At 40.1% G+C, this 22007-nt stretch overlaps 2 protein-coding genes across 2 annotated transcripts in view; one reads left to right on the top strand and one right to left on the bottom strand.

The window, feature by feature from the left end:
- LOC307161781 (NACHT, LRR and PYD domains-containing protein 12-like) overlaps positions 1-22007 on the top strand; it is a gene marked incomplete at its 5' end in the record, with an annotated part of 73276 nt that overhangs the window by 13765 nt on the left and 37504 nt on the right. The window lies entirely within an intron of this gene.
- LOC307161599 (uncharacterized protein) lies at positions 12012-13147 on the bottom strand. Its single transcript, XM_079876452.1, has 3 exons — positions 12896-13147; positions 12526-12669; positions 12012-12038 (listed from the first exon to the last, which is right to left on the bottom strand). Exons 1-3 carry the CDS (start codon positions 13112-13114, stop codon positions 12030-12032), a joined length of 372 nt encoding a protein of 123 aa, XP_079732578.1. The 5' UTR covers positions 13115-13147; the 3' UTR covers positions 12012-12029.

The raw sequence follows: 22007 nt of genomic DNA, 5'->3' as shown, positions 1-22007 counted from the left end.
CAGCTGACTTCTGTAGTGTGTAGTGCAGTGTAAGTGCTGACTGGTGAGGGTATAGACAGCTGGATTCTGTAGTGTGTAGTGTAGTGTAGTGTGTACTGCAGTGTAAGTGCTGACTGGTGAGGGTATAGACAGCTGTCTTCTGTAGTGTGTAGTGTAGTGTGTAGTGCAGTGTAAGTGCTGACTGGTGAGGGTATAGACAGCTGGATTCTGTGTAGTGTAGTGTAGTGTAGTGTGTACTGCAGTGTAAGTGCTGACTGGTGAGGGTATAGACAGCTGTCTTCTGTAGTGTGTAGTGTAGTGTGTACTGCAGTGTAAGTGCTGACTGGTGAGGGTATAGACAGCTGACTTCTGTAGTGTGTAGTGTAGTGTGTAGTGCAGTGTAAGTGCTGACTGGTGAGGGTATAGACAGCTGTCTTCTCTGAAACACATGGAGTCTTTAACCACTGTGCACCTGACGTGAACAAAACATACAAAAAAAATCATGATGCAACATCATTTATTAAACATTTAAGAAACGCATAGTCATGTTTTGTAAATGATTAGTTAATCATTAACTAATCAGTTGTAAATGACTTATAACTGAATCTACAAAACATACATAAAATAATGAACATTACTTACTAATCATTTATGAAACGCATATTCATGTTTTGTAAATAATTAGTTAATCATTTACTAATCACTTGTAGATGACTTGTAACGGAATTTACAAAACATACATAAAATGTTAGTATATCACTTGCTAATCATTTATGACTGTTTTGTAAATGATTAGTTCATCATTAACTAACCACTTATAAATTACTTACAACTGAACATTATTATAAAGTTTTACCAAAGTGATTAATATAAGAGTGTTCAGAGAGTGTTGTGTTCATCTCAATGCACAGACCGGACCCTCCAGAACCCAGCTGTGTGTCCATGAAGAGTGACGGGTCAATGGATTCTCAACATAACTTTAGTGGACACACTGATCATGGGTTTAGGTAAACACTGTATTAATTTGTTTATTGATTAAATGTCTTCATTTCGGTTTATGCATTTGACAGACTTTTATCCAGACCGACTTATGTTGTTTCAGGGTCCTGACACTCATGTCTTGTTTTTATTTGTTTTGTCAGGATCATGTGATGAATTATGTTTATTCTTCCTGTTTTCCAGGTTTATTTTTCTTGGTTGTGGTTCTTTTTGTCTTTTGTGGGTGTTGTATTTGGAGCATATTTGGTCAGGATCTGGTCACTTCTGTCTACTCTGTTTTTTCCAGTGTTGGAATCCTGGCGCCGGTGCTCCATGTCACTTTTACATTTGTTTTGGTTGAGCTCATGGTCTCTGTGTTGAGTTACCATGTGCTCTTCTGTTTGTGTTTAGTCTACTCTATCTTGACCCCGCCCCTAGTTCCCCCTGTGATTGGTTCATTTCTGTCTTGTTCTGTGCCTTTTACTGAGGCCCCGTCCACACTACTGCATTTTAGTTTAGAAACGGAGAATTAAAACGAATACGATCTCCGTCCACACCAGCGTTTTAGCTGCGTATTAGAATTGATCTCCGTCCACATTAAAACGACTGAAAACGCGGATCACGTGACCATTCACCAACACTGGGCATGCGCGTGCCGGTGTAAACACAACTTCATTGATAAAATTATCCCACCATGCGCTGGTTCTTCCCGGGTTAACCCAAAACCGATGCTCCATGTACGGTCGATACCGCCGCTGCACACGGGAATTGTCACAGATCGCTGGAATAATAGCTTGCCTCCGCCGCATGTAGGCAGTTATAGCATTGTAAAATGCAGAATTTACTTGGACAACAGCTGCTAGCAAAGATATACGCCATGACTGATGACACCCAATCATAGAGCCGAGCGTGAGCCTCTACTACGTCATCGTTTCTAAAGTCCTCCGTTTTGACCCGTCCACACTAAAACGCCCTCCGGAGATTCAAAACGAAAAACGTGTCGGCAGCGTTTCTAAACTTCTCCCTTTTGGGTCTCCGTTTTTGCCGTTTTAGTGTGGACGGGAGGTGCAAACGTAGCAAAAGGTCTCCGTTTTTAAACGAAAACGCAGTAGTGTGGACGGGGCCTGAGTCAGTCTTGTTGGCATGCTGTTTTTTATGTGTTTAATTGTCAGTTCTAGTTTTTCTTTTTTTGGAGGGGTCCTCTCATGGGCCTTTTGTTTTTCATCAAAGTTTGGTTGTAGCCACTGGGATTTTTTTTATGATACTTTTTAAATGGTACCGTTGCCTAAACCAATACTTTAAAAAGAGCCACAGAAAGACAATGGATGACATTAAAGAACAACTTTTTTATTGAAAAAAATATTTAAATTTACAATATATTAAAAGTTTAAAGTGTACTTAAATATATAAATATAAGTGAATACAAAACAAACAAATTCACAGTAAAACCAAAGCCACTGAACTAACCCAACTACAATAATTTAACACTAAATAACAGTTACAGTACTAATAAAAGACATTAGTAGAGGACAGCAAGCGACCGCAGCAACCTTGATATTCACGTTTTTTTTTTTTTTTTTTTTCATTAGCGTATGCCCTTGTTTTACACATTGTGCATGTGTATTAAATGTTAAATAAGTTAATAATGATAACAAGACTGTTTATCATGGTGATTTGTACAGAGGCTCCATGGATTTGCAAGCCTAAACAGAGAGATATGAGTGTGTGCGATTATCTGCTTCTGTCCTTCAGGTCAAGTCATATGTTTGTGAAAAGTTTGCCATGTCCAAGGAAAGCAAAATATTTGTCACGTCATCCTTTTAACGTTTAAGGGTATTTCCTATGAATGGCGTCAGACCTGGTCAATGCATTAAATCAATGCCTTTGATCTCTATGAAGTGAAGCATCAGTTTCAGCGTTGCCCAGGAGCCTCCTTGCTGCTCAGCTGAGCCTTGTAAAGTAGTGCTCAAAGTTAAAATAATTAACACCTCTTTTCATTATCTGGGTCATTCCTGGGATTCGGTAATATTTCAACTTGGACTTTTTTAATTTTTGAACTACATATGATTACATTTCTAAATACCCCACATTATTAGGCACATATCAAACCTTCATAAAATCATATTTTCCCATCTCAGGCATTAAAGACTTTTTATTATTTTCAGTTTTTTTCAGATTTGTACACCTTTTATTCTCAACCCCGTAACGGACAAAATTTAATTAGTTTAAACAGGATTTTTCACAAAACTTGTTATAAAACTAACATCTACCTACTGCTCATGTGTCCCTCATACCAATTCAGTGACTTCAAATGTAACATTTATGCTAATTTTCACATTTGTATGTGATGGAAGTTACAAATATCCAAATTGTTTGTCCGTGGTCTCTTTATTTTAGTAAGAAAAAATTTAATTTAGATGTTTCACTCAAACCACAATTTTACTGTGTTAGCCCTTACCATGTCAGGTGGTAATCAGCAAGAAATGATTTAATTTTTAATTGTCTTCCTTATTTTATTTTCCAAAAATATTCATGTGACAGGGTTGAGAATGCTGTGATGGGGTTGAATACTGTAACGGGGTTGAAAGGACACAATGGCCTACTTTTAATTTGTATTTGTTTAATACGAAAATCCCTCTTTGAGACTCAAACAAAACACTATTTTATTTTAGGCAACCATGTAATAAAGACATAGTCATATTTAGTTTTTTTCATTTTTACTTTATTATCTGAACTGCAGTGAGAATTTAAACAAAGAAAACTACTGCAGACAGTACGGTCGTTAGTAACTTTCAAATATTTTTGGTAAGAAAAAAACAAAAATAGATTACCAAACAGAACCTTTTATCAAATGGGCACAATAGGTAAATTCACTAGTGTCTAAACCGGAAAAGATGCCCGAGCCACCTCAGCTGGCCCCTCTTGATGTGGAGGAGCAGCGGGTCTACTCTGAGCTCCTCCCGAGTGACCGAGCTTCTCACCCTATCTCTAAGGGATCGCCCAGCCACCCTGCGGAGGAAGCTCATTTCGGCCACCTGTATGCGGGATCTTGTCCTTTCGGTCATGACCCACAGCTCATGACCATAGGTGAGAGTAGGAACGTAGATTGACCGGTAAATCGAGAGCTTCGCCTTGCGGCTAAGCTCTTTCTTCACCACGACAGACCGGTACATCGACCGCATTACTGCAGAAGCTGCACCGATCCATCTGTCAATCTCCCGTTCCATCCTTCCCTCACTCGTGAACAAGACCCCAAGATACTTAAACTCATCCACTTGAGGCAGGAACTCTCCAGCAACCTGAAGTGGGCAAACCACCCTTTTCCGACTGAGGACCATGGCCTCGGATTTGGAGGTGTTGATTCTCATCCCAGCCGCTTCACACTCGGCTGCAAACCGCCCCAGTGCATGCTGAAGGTCCTGGTCTGATGGGGCCAGCATGATAACATCATCCGCAAAGAGCAGAGATGAAATCACGTGGTCCCCAAACCTGACACCCTCTGGCCCCTGGCTGCGCCTAGAAATTATGTCCATAAAAATTATGAACAGAACTGGTGACAAAGGGCAGCCCTGCCGGAGTCCAACATGCACAAGTCTGACTTGCTGCCGGCAATGCGAACCAAGCTCCTGCTCCGGTCGTACAGGGACCGGATAGCCCTTAGCAAAGGGCGCCCGAACCCCATACTCCCAGAGCACCCTCCACAAGATGCCGCGAGGGACACAGTCGCATGCCTTCTCCAAATACAAAGCAAAGCACATGTGGATTGGTTGGGCAAACTCCCATGAACCCGGCGGGATTGAGGAGATCCTCGAAGTATTCCTTCCATCGTCCGATGATATCCCCAGTTGAGGTCAACAGCTGCCCACCTCCACTGTAAACAGCATTGGTAGGGCACTGCTTCCCCCTCCTGAGGCGCCGGATGGTTTGCCAGAATCTCTTCGAGGCCGACCGATAGTCCTTCTCCATGGCCTCACCGAACTCCTCCCAGGCCCGATTTTTTTGCCTCCACAACCACCCGGGCTGCAGTCCACTTGGCCTGCCGGTACCCGTCAGCTGCCTCAGGAGTCCCACAAGCCTGCCAGGCCCGATAGGACTCCTTCTTCAGCTTGACGGCATCCCTTACTTCCAGTGTCCACCACCGGGTTCGGGGATTGCCGCCTCGACAGGCACCGGAGACCTTACGGGCACAGCTCCGAGTTGACAATGGAGGTGGAGAACATGGTCCACTCGGACTCAATATCTCCAGACTCCCTCGGGATCTGGTCGAAGCTCTGCCGGAGGTGGAAGTTGAAGATCTCTCTGACAGGGGATTCGGCCAAGCGTTCCCAACAGACCATCACAGTATGTTTGGGTCTGCCGAGTCTGTCCAGCTTCCTCCCCCGCCATCTGATCCAACTCACCACCAGGTGGTGATCAGTTGACAGCTCCGCCCCTCTCTTCACCCGAGTGTCCAAGACATACGGCCGGAGGTCAGATGAAACGACCACAAAGTCGATCATTGACCTCCTGCCTAGGGTGTCCTGGTGACGTGCACTAATGGACACCCTTATGCTTGAACATGGTGTTCGTTATGGACAAGCTGTAACTAGCACAGAAGTCCAATAACAGAACACCATTCGGGGGGCAGTTCCTCCCAATCATGCCCCTCCAGGTGTCACTGTCGCTGCCCACGTGGGCGTTGAAGTCCCCCAGTAGAACGACGGAGTCCCCAGTCGGAGCACTTTCCAGCACCCCAAGAAGGCCGGGTACTCTACACTGCCGTTTGGCCCATAGGCGCACACGATAGTAAGAGACCTATCCCCGACCCGAAGGCACAGGGAAGCGACCCTCTCGTTCACCGGGTTCAACTCCAACACATGACGGCTGAGCTGGGGGGCTATAAGCAAATCCACACCAGCCCGCCGCCTCTCACCATGGGCAACTCCAGAGTGGTGAAGAGTCCATCCTCTCTCAAGGAGTGTGGTTCCAGAGCCCAAGCTGTGCGTGGAGGTGATCCCAACTATCTCTAGTCGGAATCTCTGAACCTCACGCACAATCTCAGGCTACTTCCCCGCCAGAGAGGTGACGTTCCATGTCCCTAGAGCTAGATTCCGTGTCCAGGGATCGAGTTGTTGAGGCCCTCGCCTTCAACTGCCGCCCGATCCATTAAGCACCAGCCCCGTACGTTCCCTCCTGCAGTTGGTGGGTCCACGGTAGGGCGGCCCCACGTCGCTCCTTCGGGCTGAGCCCGGCCGGACCCCATGGGGGAAGGCCCGACCACCAGGCGCTCGCATACAAGCCCCAACCCCGGGCCTGGCTCCAGGGTGGGGCCCCGGCTGCGCCATGCCGTGCGACGCCACGGTCCTTGGATTTAATGCCATCATAAAGGGTTTTTGAACCGCTCTTAGTCTGACCCGTCACTTAGAACCTGTTTGTCTTGGGAGACCCTACCAGGGGCATATAGCCCCAGACAACATAGCTCCTAAGGTCATTCAGGTTCTCAAACCCCTCCACCACGGTAAGGTGGCAGTTCAAGGAGGGGAATATGGGTTATGATTTTGGTAATAATATATTTACTGAAATTACATTTTTAAATTGAAATCACTGATTAAATTAAGTGGATAACTCAACCCTGTCACAAAGTTTACAACCCCGAAACAATGACATATGTGATGGGGTTGAGTGTGATGGGGTTGAGTTTTTTTGCTCAAAATGGCCACTGCTTTTAATGTGGTGTAGAAGCGTGGGCCACATGGCAGCCAATGAAATAAGTATATTTTAGATTTTTATGGATTAAAATAAAATTGTGAAAAGTCATCATTTTCCATCTTAATTGTATGTGATGGGGTTGAGTTGTTAAGCTTGACAGTACCCTCCCTGACTATAATACACCTCAAAAAATGAATAAAAAGTGTGATATCACTCACCTTCTTCTGCACCATGCTGTTGAAGAGAGCTGAAAGATGCAACTTCCTGTGAATGATGTCACATATGGGTGGAGTCTAAATTATTATGGGCGGAGAATGGTTGGCGTGACGGGGTTGAGTTTAGACTGAGGGACGTAGCTTTATAAGTTGTTTTTTATCAAATATCTTGCATTTTTTAAAAGTTTTTCTTTTCAAAAGCAAAGAACACAAATAAATACTTGCATTATTGCCAAAAATTATAGACACTGTGCACATTGTATTAATTATTTTCCAAGTACAAATTCAGTGAAGAACCTCAGGGACATGACAAAATGCTTGCTGTAAGACAGAAATAAGATTTTTTTTAATGATAAAAATGATTTAAATGCAATAATTATTTGTATTCATTATAAAGGACATAGCCTACCAATGTATTGTGAAAAGCTTTTAACATTTGATTTTGGTGAACCACCACTTTCAAAAATCCAGGGGACTGAAATATTACCGAATCCCAGGAATGACCCATCTATTAAATCAGCGTTTTTGAACGTGATTGTAAAGAAGGACTTGCTATTCATATTCGGGGTAATGAGGATCAGCCAATCAGCGCTTTCGTTTCGGGGTCACCGAGAGGGCACCTGTTTGCTGACTGATAGCTAGGTTTCGTTTTGAGTTAGTTGTGAGAGTGGCCGGGAAGCACATCGTCGATATTTCTGAAGTGCATGGTTGTCGTCTGTGTCGTCTGTGCATGTGTGCGTTCAGAGACATGTGAGTACCCTGTTGTAAATGTTTACATGTGTATTTCGGTGCCTAGGTTTTTATGAGTATTGTCTATTCTGGGACACTCAGTTGAAATGCAGTATGTTAGCATAAAGTTCGCTATGCATTTACACAGAACTATAACTTACTCAACCGCGATTACGCGAATTGCTATGTAGTAAATGATAATATAATCTAGGCTAGGGTGTTTAAACAAGATAATTTTGTCAAAAGTTTCATTCAGTGGCCGTGCTTGAGCATTCCTGATCATCAACCCAGTGCTCAGCAATATGAACGAACTTTTTTTTCGAGGCTAATGGTGATCAAATACAACAGATAGAGTTAAATTCAACGCTTTTATTTTCAACATGCACTCATTCATATCTGTTTTATTTAATTCATGTAAAGTTACGTTTTTATTGGGGCAGGACATGACGGATTATGCTACGTGACTCCATGAGCTCGTCTCAATTTTTTAGAACCAAGCTGCATAAATAAACTATATCAGGCATTTATGTCTCAAATCTCATTTCTGCATGTCTGTTATGTTAAATAAAGTCGAATAATTAAAGCAAAGCAAGCAGAACATATACGTTACCTGTGCACAGAGTTGTTGTTGACTGATCTCCTCAGACGCGGGCTGCAATGGCGGAATTCTCAAAACGGCCACAAGATGGCGCCGTTTATCGGCGAATCCGATATTACAAAATCGATACCCGATTATGGGAAAATGCTTAAATATCGGGAAAAAATATCGGTAAACCGATACATCTGTCGATCACTAGTTACATTTGAATAGAATTGTCACCCCCTTCTTCTTAGATTTACAACTTGAAGATACTATAGGGATTTAACGCCTGTTTTGCAGTCTTTTGGCATCCATGGCGGTCAGGTGGGTTTCTTGAAGAAACACTACATCAATCTTTTTCCTGTGTAAAAGATCTAAAATCCGTGTACGTTTAATAGGAGAGTTTAACTCCCTAACGTTAAAAGACAACGTATTTATTTTAAAGGAGTCATAACCTGCAATTTTCACTTTTCCACGAGAATCAATGTATGTTATGATTGCCTAACGATTATACACTGGCCGGGAAGCCGATATTTAAAAGTGAAGCGTTTGTTTACCTCAGGGTAAATAAACCAGCGCGTGTGCACGCACACTCAAATACGAGATTTTGATTTCAGCACCGTCTTGACGTCATGACGGGGCAGGATATACCATATATGGACACCGCAAACCTATGCCACGGGAAGCCCGCCCCTCTCCCCCTCATATTCAGTTCAAGTCAAGTCAAGTCAACTTTATTTATATAGCGCTTTTCACAATACAGATTGCATCAAAGCAGCTTCACAGTAATAGATAAAATAGTACATCAGTGTTTGTTTCTAGTGTAAAACATCCACGTTTGGTAATGCTGATCAATAGTATTGTTGATTGATTAATTAAATTAAGTATCCCCAACTGAGCAAGCCAAAGGCAACAGTGGCAAGGAACCGAAAAACTCCATCAGGTGACCTAATGGAGAAAAAAACAACCTTGGGGGAACCCAGGCTCAGTCGGGGGCCAGTTCTCCTCTGGCGTTTATGAAGTAGAGACCGAATTTAACTGTAAGATTAAAAATATTATATAAATGCCTGGCTGAAGAGATGCGTCTTTAATCTAGTTTTAAACTGGGAGAGCGAGTCTGAGCAACGAACAGTATCAGGAAGGCTATTCCAGAGTTTTGGAGCTAAATGTGAAGTTTTGGAGCTAAATGTGTTCAGTCGAGAAAGATGGAGAAACGAGTACACACCTGAGTTGCTCTGTGGGTGACTGCCACAAACAACATGTAAATGTGTTTTCTCTACCAAAAACGGACCAAACTATCAGGGACCAGTGGATGAAATTCATTTTTAATGACGCTGTCCCAACAACCCTTTCAACTGGCTTATCGTTAGGAGTCTGCGCTAAACATTTCACACAGGAATCATATACAAATTTGGGGCAATATCAGGCGAAGTTGGCCTCGAAGCTCTGTTTGGAAAAAGGTGCAATTCCAACCATCAGAGACTTGCCTGAAATTGAAACGGTAAGACTGAGTTTGTATTGCTCTACTGTGTGTAACGTTAACAAACAGCAGCTAACTGCTAATGTGGCTATTGTATACTATCGGGAGTATTAGCTTCGAGGTAAACATGGGGAATGACTGCTAACGTTACTTTGCAAACAACAAATGACTGAGATCATCATGAATTCGGCTATTGTATATTGATTGCCTAACGCTTATATGAGGCGCCGTCTAGTTTGTGTGTGTGTGTGCTCGCGTCTTATATGAGTATGTGCGCGAGTTTGTGTGTGTGTGCTCGCGTCTCATATGAGTATGTGCGTGGAGAGTTCATATACATGTATGTGTGACTACTTAGTATGTATGCATGCAAGCGTGTTTCATATATGTGTGCGTGAATGAAGTTTGATTTAAGCCCTAAACGGCGCCTCATACTTATACACTGGCCGGGAAGCCGGTCGCGGTCAGGTCGGGTTCATTCATAACTTGGCGCCATGATGTCATTTTGGAATGATATGCTAAAGCGTTACCTGCGATGTCAACCCCCCTCCTTCCTGCCACCAATCAACGCGCCCCTCATTTGCATTATTAAAATGACCGTCCACGACAGCCAAAATATCGCATCAGATCTCGCGAGACAATAATGCCTTCAGAAATAAGGGTCTGAGGAGCTCTGTGTTTATTTTTTTCCACTTTTCTTTTTTAGAAGGGCCTGAAAGACTATAATACAGCAGTAGGTATCCAAGGTAATACTAGGTTATGACTCCTTTAACAATAGTCTGTAGTTACCGGACTCGCACAAAATAACATGTAATGTTTAGAGCAGGTTATTGAGTGTCCCATTAAAGTTTCCACAGCTTAATGCAAAAACTAAAACAAAAATGGTCCAGAGTGCTTTATTACTCTTAAGCGTCCCCTCCCTCTCCCATATTCCCCCTTTAGCAAACGTCTGTGGCGGTCGCGAGGCAATGTCTAAACACTATTCACCTTCTTAGCCCCCGATGAATTTAACAACTGAGGAAATTAAAATTAAAGAAAGAATATTTTCTTAATCAGAAGAACAGTCAAACATACACTATTTTCATAACTAGATTTTTACGGCAACCAGATTTAAACTATGAACTGAAGTCCTTCTTTTCTGAGTAGACAAACATCCAATAGTTCAACAAGACCTTTACAATTTACGGTCTAACTACCTGCACATTTTGAAAATCGAATTTTGAAAACTGAAAATTGTTTAAAGGAGATTTAGAGTCAACATCCAATTGTATAGAAATAAAGATTAGTTACCATTTCACTTTGGTGAACTGAAACCTAAATATAGGCTGATAAAGTATTTGGTCCATGTATTGCACAGGTTATTAAGCAAAGACACTAACGTTACATGTCACTTTAGACCGCCTCCTCCTCCATTTCCTCCGGTAGCGGGAAGTTTAAAGATCTACAACAGGGTACCCCCAGGATCCTCCAAATGAAATTCAAGGCTTTTTAAGACCTTTTTAATACCATTTCAAATGAAATTCAATGCCAACTTCGTACCCATTCTGAGGGGAAAATGTCAAATCTGTATAAATTTTGAACCCTAGAAAATAATTATGTACAAGTAGGCTACTTGAATTAAAAAAATTTATTTAAATTATCAGTTATATTTAATACATACGCAACAGCGTAACACATTTGATTTGTAATAAACAAATAAACAAATAGATTTGAACTTGGTGTTGAACACTACAGCCTTCGCAGCTCTGCTGCCTTGGTTGCAATTTTTTCGCCCAGGCTCTCAAGTTCTGTCAACTTCTGCTTGTAGCTTCTTCTCAACGCGTTTGACTTGGCAATTAGCTCTGCCATTTTGCTGCCTTGTTTGCCCTCAGCCTCCTCTGCCATCTTGTCTGCATCCCTCCTCAGATGCTCCGCAACTTCCTGGATGGTCTGTCTTGTCTTTTTTAGCTGCTCCAACTCCTTTTCAATCATTCTTCTTCTTTGACTATGTGCTTGAGATTCTTTTTTCTTTCGTTCACTTTCAAGATGCATCCTGTACCTCACCCTTGCTGATGTGACTGAAGACAGGAGCTCTGGTGTGAGGGGCACCTTGGTAACACCCCCATGCATATGGACACGTAATCGCACACAACTCTTTGTGCAATGACAGTGTCCTCTTGGATATTACAAGTTTCTACTTGTTTATTGATAGAGAAGCCCCTCTCCACCGTAGCCTGCCCATGGGAGAGGAGCAGAAGGTTTCTGATGAAAGCCCAGAGCTGTGGGTAGGGCTGACTTATATAAGGATGGAGAAACACATCCAGCCTCTTCTCGAGGGGCTTGAAAGACAGGAACTTCTCATTCCTCACCTCCAGGGACAACAATTGTGAAAATTGCTGAATGATCAGATCACCTAAAGAAAGAGTGAAAGAAAAAGCACTCACATCAAATGTACACGTGTTTCTTTTATAAATTGTATGCCTAACGTCAGGACTTAATCTTATGTACCTGTAGCAACCCCATCTAACTGCTTGTCTTGAAGAAACCTTTTGATTAGACACTTCATCTGGCCCTGACACAATTCTGGATTTGAATACATCACAGCTGGGTTAAGACAAGTCATTTGCCTTACAGTTGGGAATTTCAAAGGGCTCTTCTCTTGAATCTTCTTCACAATTTTGGACAGACCCTCCATGCATTCCTTTCTGAACTGGAGGACAGAAAGCTCCTCAGTGGATCTACTCTGCTGCTGACGTTCCTAAGGATGAAGGGGGACTAAAATAAGTAAATAGCTTCCTCTCCCTCCTCTTTCCTTCTATCCAGTGAGGGGCTGAGTAGACGGGTCTAACAACAGGGACACCAGGAGCAGCCTGGTCACACATTATGTATTTCCTAAATACCTTTATTGCAGCCTCAGCTCCAATGCCAATATCAACAGCTCTTAGATGAACCCTGGACTGCATGTCACTAACATCAAGCCGGACCAAATGCTGAGGTGTGGCATCATTGAGAAGTTCTTGTTTGATGAATCGCCTCAGCAAACTCTATGAAAAGACAAAAATATACATATTTGAGAATACAAAATATTTTACAATACAAAATAAGCACTCTGACTTTACAATGTTTCTTTTCTTCAGTATTATTAAATGAGCCTAATTTATCTGACTATTCAAAATATTTGCATTTTCAATTCATTCAGTCTTAGCGTAACTGTGAACGAGAGGAGATTTTAAAATCACTATGACAATAAAATGAGAAGATTCACCTCACCTTCAGCAGTTCAGCCAAGTCATTACCAATGAAAGGCAGCACAGGCTCATCAGTCTGGTATCTGGTGAGGAAAGGTGTTACACTTCGACACACTGCCATGAAAAAGTGAAGCTTTGCCAGAATGAGAGGGTCTTTGGTTGCCGCCGCAATGGTATCATAGGAGGACGTCCCAGGGTTAGGAAGCTTTTTGGTGCTAACAGCCTCAACATACTTCATCATGTCTGGCCAGATGACAAGGGCCCTCACCGCCACAGGGAGGTTCTCCACCCAGCGATGACCACAAAAAGGCAAAGCGAAGATTTTGGACTTTGTGAGATTACAGAAATCCTCCCTTCTTGCTGGCACATTGTGAAAAATTGTATGCAGAGCTCTTAGGAACTTCTCCATATGCCAGTCGGTGAATCCACATTTGACAGCATTATGGAGAGTATGCAGGCCACAACTCCCCACCACTGCCAGCTGAGCACCCCCAAAATGCTCTGAATGCTCCTGCTGCAGCATCGAAAAAAAACCGGCAATTAACATTGGGTCCATCCATAGACACAGAGACCATCTTCCTCAAGTCAAGGTCACATACACACTCCTAAAAGACATGAAAAGCACATTTTAAACAAACACATTATATAGCCTACATAATAGTTAGTGTGATGGAGGCTGGGGCCTCAAGGTTAAAGGGTTCTGTCTGAGTGGTGAGATACAGGTTCAGACCTGCAAACTCACAACTGGTGAAAATGGTGACATGTTTACAAAGTAATTTGTTGTAGGGGGGTCTGGGGAATTATTTAACAATTTTTATGATTTAAACATGTAAATGAAGCATTCTGGTGCATCCTGACAAGAAAACATTTTGCTTCAAGACATTTCCTTCAAGTAAAAAAATAAACAATAAAAACAATAATTAAAACAATTTGATATCATTAATTAAGTTGGGGCCTATCAAGTACAGTACATAACAAGAAAAAAATCTCTCAACTAAAGGCCCTTTCACAACGGATGCGTAACGAAAAAGCGAAACGAAAAAGCGAATAGTTCGTGTGCGAATAGTTCGCATCAAAACCATTCACATCAGCCGCGACGCGAATTTGCGACGTCTGTGACGTTCAGAGAGCTTCAACATTCCAAAACTTTCGCGCGAATCGCGCCGACAGCTGAGAAAACATGGACACTTCATCATCATCATCATCATCATCATCATCATCATCCAGTCATAGTCATAGCATCCAGTGAAAACAAGCTTTTCATTTTATTTAAAAGACAGAAAAGAAGGTTTTGGGTGCACCCAATCTTACAGAACAGAGAGTCTGAAGGGGAAAAACGTTATGTGCAGTTTTTTTTTTTTTTTTTTTGCGTCTTCAACAGTGCGTTTTGTAATGTAACTACACATTACATGTAACACACGAAGTAAGTAAGTTAAAAATCATTCGACTAGAAACTGTAGATATCACACAAAGAATGTATAGTATAGCCTACTAAAAGCAGCCCTAATAGTCTCACTGCATTTTGTTACGTGTTCAAAGTAAACACGGTCTCTAGTCTCTATCTTTGACGATAATAGTGTTAGCTTTCTATCCCAAATGTAGTTTGGCCTGCTAGCCTACACAGCACAGGACTATACAACGACTAAAACTATCACACAACACACTCACAGTCAAGATAACCGAGTTGGTTGGCGATGCTACGCCACACATTGTCTTTCAAATCGTTGTCCTTGTAGTATGTGATTGGCTGAAGCCTTTTCTGTCGCCGCAAAAGTAAAAAAAAAATCGACATCGAAGCGAAAAAAATAAAAGTCGTTTTTTCGCCGCAGCACATTCGCGTTCGGTGTGAAAGCGCTCATTACACAAACAGCTGATCAAAAAATAAACCCATCGCGCGAATTATTCGTGCGTCAAAATCGCGTCCAGTGTGAAAGGGCCTTAATGCTGTAAAGTAAACCATAAGGAACCCCAGATGGTACATCATTTTAATATTAAAGGTTAAAAATTATTTATTTGTAAGCTACTTCCATTTAAAGGAGCTGTATGTAAGAAATTTATTTCAATTAATCATAAAATGACCCTGATATGTCACTAGACATTAAGAAATCATGTTCATTTCAAATACTTATATCACTGACAACAGTAGTACGGCCAGGATATTGTCATTTAAAAAGTGAAGTTGCAGCCCTCAACTGATGTTGATGTTGTCATCTTGTGTTTTGGCCTGATGCCCCACCCTCCACCTATCTACCAATCACGAAGTTAGTTGTGTTTCAGCAACCGGGTTGCCAGCTCTGCTCTAGTTACCACAGCTGCAGCTACAAACTGCAGCCTACGTTCCTGCTGGATCCTGCAGCCTATCTGGCAACCTCGAGTCAGGGGGGAGGGGGAGGGGATACAGTAATTTGAAAGTGATTGCAGTACCAGTTTTGGCCACAATTTTACATACGGCTCCTTTAATTCACACATAAGGAAGTTTTTATAATAATGTTACAATACATTTTTAATGACATAATTATGTTTCTACTTTTTAAATAATGTCTGTCATAAATAAATAAAATGTATCTCTTTCCTGTCAAATTCTTACATTTGATCAAATTCAGTTTTAATAATAAGGCTGCCGTTATCAATCAAATTAAGTCATTTACACTGCAAAATTGCAACTGTAATAAATAATTTTATGAGATTGATGTTTAAACAAATAATATAAAAAAAAACAATGATGCCTTTAAACAATAAACCAATAGGTGGCGGCAAGTGATCGTCTTAAATGAATCATTGAGTCATTCATTAAAACGATTTGTTCAAAATGCTGAATCATTCAATAACAAAACACAGCACTTTAGTGTTGCTTTTCTTTTGTAACTATTTTCGTCGGTGAAATAGAACAAAACGATATTGCGTCTAAATTGTAAGTGACAACATATTAACTAGGCTACTTATTAAACTATACATTCAATGTAACATTTGCAATCGTGAGAACAGCTCACTTGGCCGTGTTATGTTACTTACTTAACTATATCACATATTATTTATAAATAAAAAAACTCAACATTTTTAAAATTCAGAATTAAAAACTTACTTTGAAATGTTTGAGCAAGTCCACCGCCGTTGCATGACCCATAAACTGCGAGCCGAAGTATCGTGACTGGACGTGGTCGTCCACCCAGTAGCGAATATGAAGGTCCAACTGCTTACTTTTCGTCATCTTATTGAGACTCTCGTCAAACATGATCACAAACCCGTTGGACATATTGACATGGTCAGTCAGTTCTTTCGTTATAAAGGGAGCTAATCCGAATTTAGTAATATATGCCGTTTTGTTGCTTCCACACGAGAATGTAGCTGCAACCTCGGAGTCAGGAAACATGATTTTAAAAATCTCTGTAACGTTCTCATTTGAAGTGTAAGAGTGGTGCTCAGAGACTGTTTTAAGGACCCACATCACCTCTGCCCGCAGAGTTGGTGTCGAGCCACAGTAAGATAGAATGTTCCTTGGCTGTGGTGGCAATACTTCTATTGTAGAAATTTCTTCATTATTGATAGTCAGAGCTGTTTCAGTAACCGAAGAGATCTGCGGTGCACAGAACGGGCCAATAGGTGGTTGGCGCTGGCGAGCAGTGCTACACGCGGTGTGTTTGGCACCCTTCATATGGGAGTCCAGGGCCGTAACACCCATTGTCGCTAGCTTAAAAGATTTCCGGCACCAACAGCAATAGGCCTCGCGGTCATTTCCTGGCACAGGCTTGACCCAAACGTAATTCGGATTCCTTGTCCACAGCGGATTAAACCGACACTTTCCCATTTTAGCCGACAAACTAGGCTGGCTACTATCTTGTTCTGTAACTTACCTCACTTGCCTAGTAACCATAGTAACGGGTGCGCGAGCTTTCACGCTTACTGCTATGACGTGGAGCGTGAGGTGCACTCAACATTACGCTGCATTAATTTTTAAATAGCCTACACTAGTAACAGTTCATTTTGTTACAGTATGAACTTAATCCTAGGAAAAGTAAAAAAAAAAAAAAAAAGACCTTTGGAACGAAATCCGTGTCATTAAAAACGATACGATATTAACTTTTATTAGTACCGGTAGCCTACTTTAAGAGTGACAGTACTCTAAATAATAAGAGCAGTATTTCTTCATTTGCATAGCTGTGTGACAGCAGGAGTCAGGACGTGTACATTCACTAAACAACGGAAGCAGAACAGTAAAATATATACGCGCAGCACTTGACAAAGAAACTTGCATGCATGAGAAAAGAAAGCGCGGGACGTGCTCGCGCTGCCGGGCTCAGACCTGAAGCGTGCGCACACGCCGTTCAGACAGCATGCGATCGCGACTTCAGTTCTCTTTCGCAGATTATTGATATGTAAAATGCACGTCCTGGCGAGTATTCACGTAAACACAGCTGGGTATGTCTTTAGTGAACGTAAACCGTTTGTAAAAAGAAATCGTATATGTTCCAATGTATTGGATATATGTGCAGGTCTTAAAGGGCCGGAGCGGCAGCGTAATATTGTGTGTGATTAATGTTAATCCAACAACAAAAGAAAATAGACAGTCACCCAATGCTTGACTGAATAAATTTAATCTATTTATTAAGAATCAGCCTATAGTTAATTTATAGAGTGAAGACCTTATTTTTTCAGCTACAGAAGGTCTATTTAGCTTTATTTAGAAATTAAGCACTGTTTATTTTATTTGTCTCTTATAGTATTTGTCTTATTGTTTATAATTTGCTTTTTTGCTTATTTTTAATAACAAAGATACAATTAAATTAAATATCTATATTATAATTATAAAATTACATTTAAAAAAAATATTAAATGACTTGTATCATGAAATAAGATTTTGGTCATCCCAACCTGTTCAGAGTTGTGAAAGGTTTGTAAATGTTAGCATGATTGATTGTTGCAAACATCTCGGTAAGGACGTTCACACTTATTACTATTATTATTATTATTATTATTATTATTATTAATAATAAAAGGGAGGGAATGGTCATAAAGCAGGGCAGGAACATGCTGGTCATGTGAGTTTTTAGCTTTTTAAAATTAATTTATAAAACAATGATTTGTAAGTTCTGTCATATTTTTCAAATACTTTTACTGTTTTCGTTTTTTTGCCTTGGTATCGATTCAGTATCGATATCGAGGTATTTTGGTCTGGTATCGAATTGAAGTCATAATTTTGGTATCGTGACAACACTAGTTTGAACAGAATCAACTCAAAAGATTAATTCATTTGTGAATGGAACATGGCTCATGCCACAGAAAAAAAAAAGACTGTGTGCCTGGAATAAAATTATGCATTTCTTAACATGTATTACATTACAATAAAGTAAGAGAAATGTCGCAAAGTAAAGAAGAGTAAAGTACTTTTTTTCATTAGAAATGTACTCGAGTTAAAGTACCCACATTTAAATCTCTTAAAAGTATAAATTTTCCAAAACAATACTCAAGTAAATGTAACGAAGTAAATGTATTTAAATGTAAGTAAATGACTGTATGTAGCAGACCGAATCAGAACACAGATTTCGGTGGCTCATTTCGGTGCCACTTCAATGCCTGAGCTGTCATTAAACTGTTCATTCAACTATCACTGTAATGATGACTTTATAGCTAGGACTGTAGTTAGTTGAGAATAGGTGACCACTGTGGTGCATCGGTAAGAATGCAATCGAATGCTCTAATGCTCTTCAATGGATTTATTGACAGCCAGCAGATGATTATCTGTCTTCGTGAATGTACAGTATGTGTGGTTCTACAATAAACAATAAAAAAAGAAAATATCAGCATACAAGTAAACGACAGTGCTGACATGATGCAATAAGTAAAGCTAATAAATGGTAATTAGTACAACTTTCCCTTCAAGTAACTTTAGCATATCAAATAACCAAATCAAATAATATACCAGATAACACACATTAGCTCCTTATTAAATTAAAGAACAGCCTTTTTACTGCTGGGTCTCAGCAACCCAAAATAGCATAGCTAGTTCTCATTACACAACCATTGTAAACACTCCGATAATAACTATACAATGTCAGGTGAACACACAAACACAATAGTAGTGTAGCCTATGTTAACACTAATAATACTAGGCATTAGCATAATGCTAAACAGCACTTTGTCAGTTGGCATGTCATGATCTAGATTCAGTCTAGATCATGAAATGCCAACTGACAAAGTGCTGTTATAGTCTCGAAAAAAAAAAGTTTGTTCATATTGCTGAGCACTCACTGGGTTGATGATCAGGAATGCTCAAGCACGGCTACTGCATGAAATTTTTTGACAAGATTAGCCTATCTCGTTTAAATAATATCATTTACTACATAACCATTATTTCGCTAATACAAATCTAAATAAATACCGCTCTGTGGAAATTAATTACTTATTATCTCCACGCGCGATCGCGGTCGAGTAGCCTAAAGTTATAGTTCTGTATAAATGCATAGATAAACAGCACTTTGTCAGAAAGCATTTCTTGATTTAGATCGACAAAAACATTATTAATAATTAATAACATACTAGTTGGAAATTGCAATGATGTATTTGCTGTTTTGTTTGTTACTTTCCTGACAATGTTATATTCCAGCTAATATTATTCAGTTAATTAATATTACCCAGTGAATTATTCCTCACTCTTTAAACCTAAACGGCACATAAACCTTCTAAAACTGTTTAATTCAATTCAATTCTATTCAATTCAAATTTATTTGTATAGCGCTTTTCACAATACATATTGTTTCAAAGCAGCTTTACAGAAAGTGCATTTCAGAAATACAGTTTAGTTAATCATGTATTGATTTAGGGCATAAACATATCGCCAGCGTCGAGTCGTCTCTTCACAGGCGCCGAGTCGTCTCTGCACGGGTGTTGGAGAATCTGTCGTTTCCATGAGAGGCTGGATACAGACTGGAGCTGACGATCTGTATTTACCTCGGGACGATAACAACAGAAAAGCATATGGGAAATAATTAGCGTAGCTGCTGTTCGCAATATTAATGCATTCAATCTGATTCAACTGTAGTATAAAAGGTAAGTATTATGTGAATGCTTGGCTAAAGAGATGCGTCTTTAATAGTTTTAAACTGGGACAGCGAGTCTGAGCCTCGAACAATATCAGGAAGGCCATTCCAGAGTTTAGGAGCTAAATGTGAAAACGCCCTCCCTCCTTTAGTGGACTTAGATATCCTAGGAATGACCAGAAGCCTCGAATTTAGTGATCTTAAAGAGCGCGATTGATTGTAGGGCGATAGAAGTTCCGTTAAATACACGGGAGCTAAACCATTTAGGGCTTTATAGGTCAGTAGTAATACTTTGTAATTGATACGGAACTTTATAGGTAACCAATGTAGAGACGTTTAAAATGAATTACATTTCTGCAAAGGTGATATGACTCCCGGATTATGACTCCAGCTATGCAAAAAAAAAAATTTCAGGTAATTTAGATTTTTTCCCCCGATATGTTAGAATAATTTTTGTGCTTTATTTTTTTACCTCATCAAAGCTTTTATTTTTAAACAAAGACACTTAGTAGTAACAGTGCACTTTATTTTTTAGACTCAGACCCCTCTATTTATTTGTGTATAAATAGGCCTATAACGGTTTTTTTTTCGTATGCAAGGAGGGAGTGATTTGTTATAAATAAAATGGTTTGTTCAGTTCATTTGTGTTGTAATAATTGTCAAAAACAGAAGTATAACAGTAAATAAATATTGGTTCTGCATATCGGTTATCGGGCACATAAAAATGCAAATAATCGGTATCGGTTATAAAAAAATCAAATTTCAATTCAATTAAATTTTTTCAATTCAAAATGAGCTTTATTAGCATGACTGTGTAACACAATGTTGCCAAAGCATCAACATATTATATATAAATAATAAAACAAATAAAACATATATGTATAGATCATGTCATATGTAGCATAGTAAATATAAATAAATAGATAAATAAACACAATCTATCCTAATAAGTGAATAAATACAGTGGGTCTCTCTAGAGAATTAGCTGACTCTGGCGTTGTGAATAGCTAACACATATTTAGCCGCGAGTGCAGCTGTACTATCATCTTCTCCCAGTAAGAAGAACATTTTCTCAGCGTCACTCAGTTCAAAGAACGATGGAATCAAGATTTCAAATCTGGGCAGAAAGGTTTCTCTTATACTGGAGTATTTAGAGCAGAAGAGCAGAAAGTGTTCCTCATCCTCGATGTGCTGTAGATCACAGTGTCTACAGATCCTCTGCTCTCTCTCTGTCCATGTTTGTCTATGTCTTCCTCTCTATATCTATAATCAATATCGGTCGATCACTAAACGTAACTCTAACTTTATTATTGAACACACAGGTTCTGATGATGATGGTAGAGTTGCATATTGCTGTACGTTAAAGGGACTATGTGTAGGAATTTCTCCCATCTAGTGGTGAAATTGTATTTTGCATTCAAACATATAATGCTCTCTAGCGCCTCACTTTTTCAAATGCGCGTTGCATCTACGGTAGCCCTTATGTACCAAAAAGCTATGACAGGATGTCTTCTAATAGCACTTCTGAGTTTTTCTTTGGGTGAACAGGTTTGTTATTTAAAACAAACTGAAACTTGAAACAATGAAAAAAATTACTGACTGTGAAAAACTTTAACTATGAAATCTGATTTTAAAATCTGGTTTTAACAGAAAAGAATTGTATTTGAAAATTACTGTGATAATTCATTCTCTCTCTTCCAGCACGTGCGCGCCTTTCTCTCTCTCTCTTGCTCTGCATCTCGCGCACGCACCTCTCTGTGTCTCTCTCTCTCTTGCTCTGCGTCTCGCGCGCACCTCTCTCTCTCTCTCTCTCTCTCTCTCTCTCTCTCTCTCTCTCTCTCTCTCTCTCTCTCTCTCTCTCTCTGCGTCTCGCGCGCGCACCTCTCTCTCTCAATTCAATTCAATTCAATTCAATTCAATTCAAAATTGCTTTATTGGCATGACTGTACATGTTACAATATTGCCAAAGCTTGGAACACATAGAATAATTATACAGTATAAAATTATAAAGTACAAAAAAAATAAAATATTATAACATAACTTAAATCTAAATGAACAACTTAAATTAATTGTACAAATTAACAGTGTAACAAATTATAA

Source organism: Squalius cephalus (assembly GCF_949319135.1).
Source record: "Squalius cephalus genome assembly, chromosome: 7".
In the NCBI taxonomy this organism is placed as follows: Eukaryota; Metazoa; Chordata; class Actinopteri; order Cypriniformes; family Leuciscidae; genus Squalius; species Squalius cephalus.
This window is presented reverse-complemented; position numbering and strand designations above follow the sequence as displayed.

What these genes read in the sequence shown, in the direction of transcription:
- LOC307161599 (XM_079876452.1), bottom strand. Translation starts at nt 13,114, where the DNA reads ATGATGAAGTATGTTGAGGCTGTTAGCACCAAAAAGCTTCCTAACCCT. An exon ending in ACTTGGCTGAACTGCTGAAG is followed by an intron (nt 12,670 to 12,895) that starts GTGAGGTGAATC and finishes GTCTTTTCATAG; the next exon opens with AGTTTGCTGAGGCGATTCAT.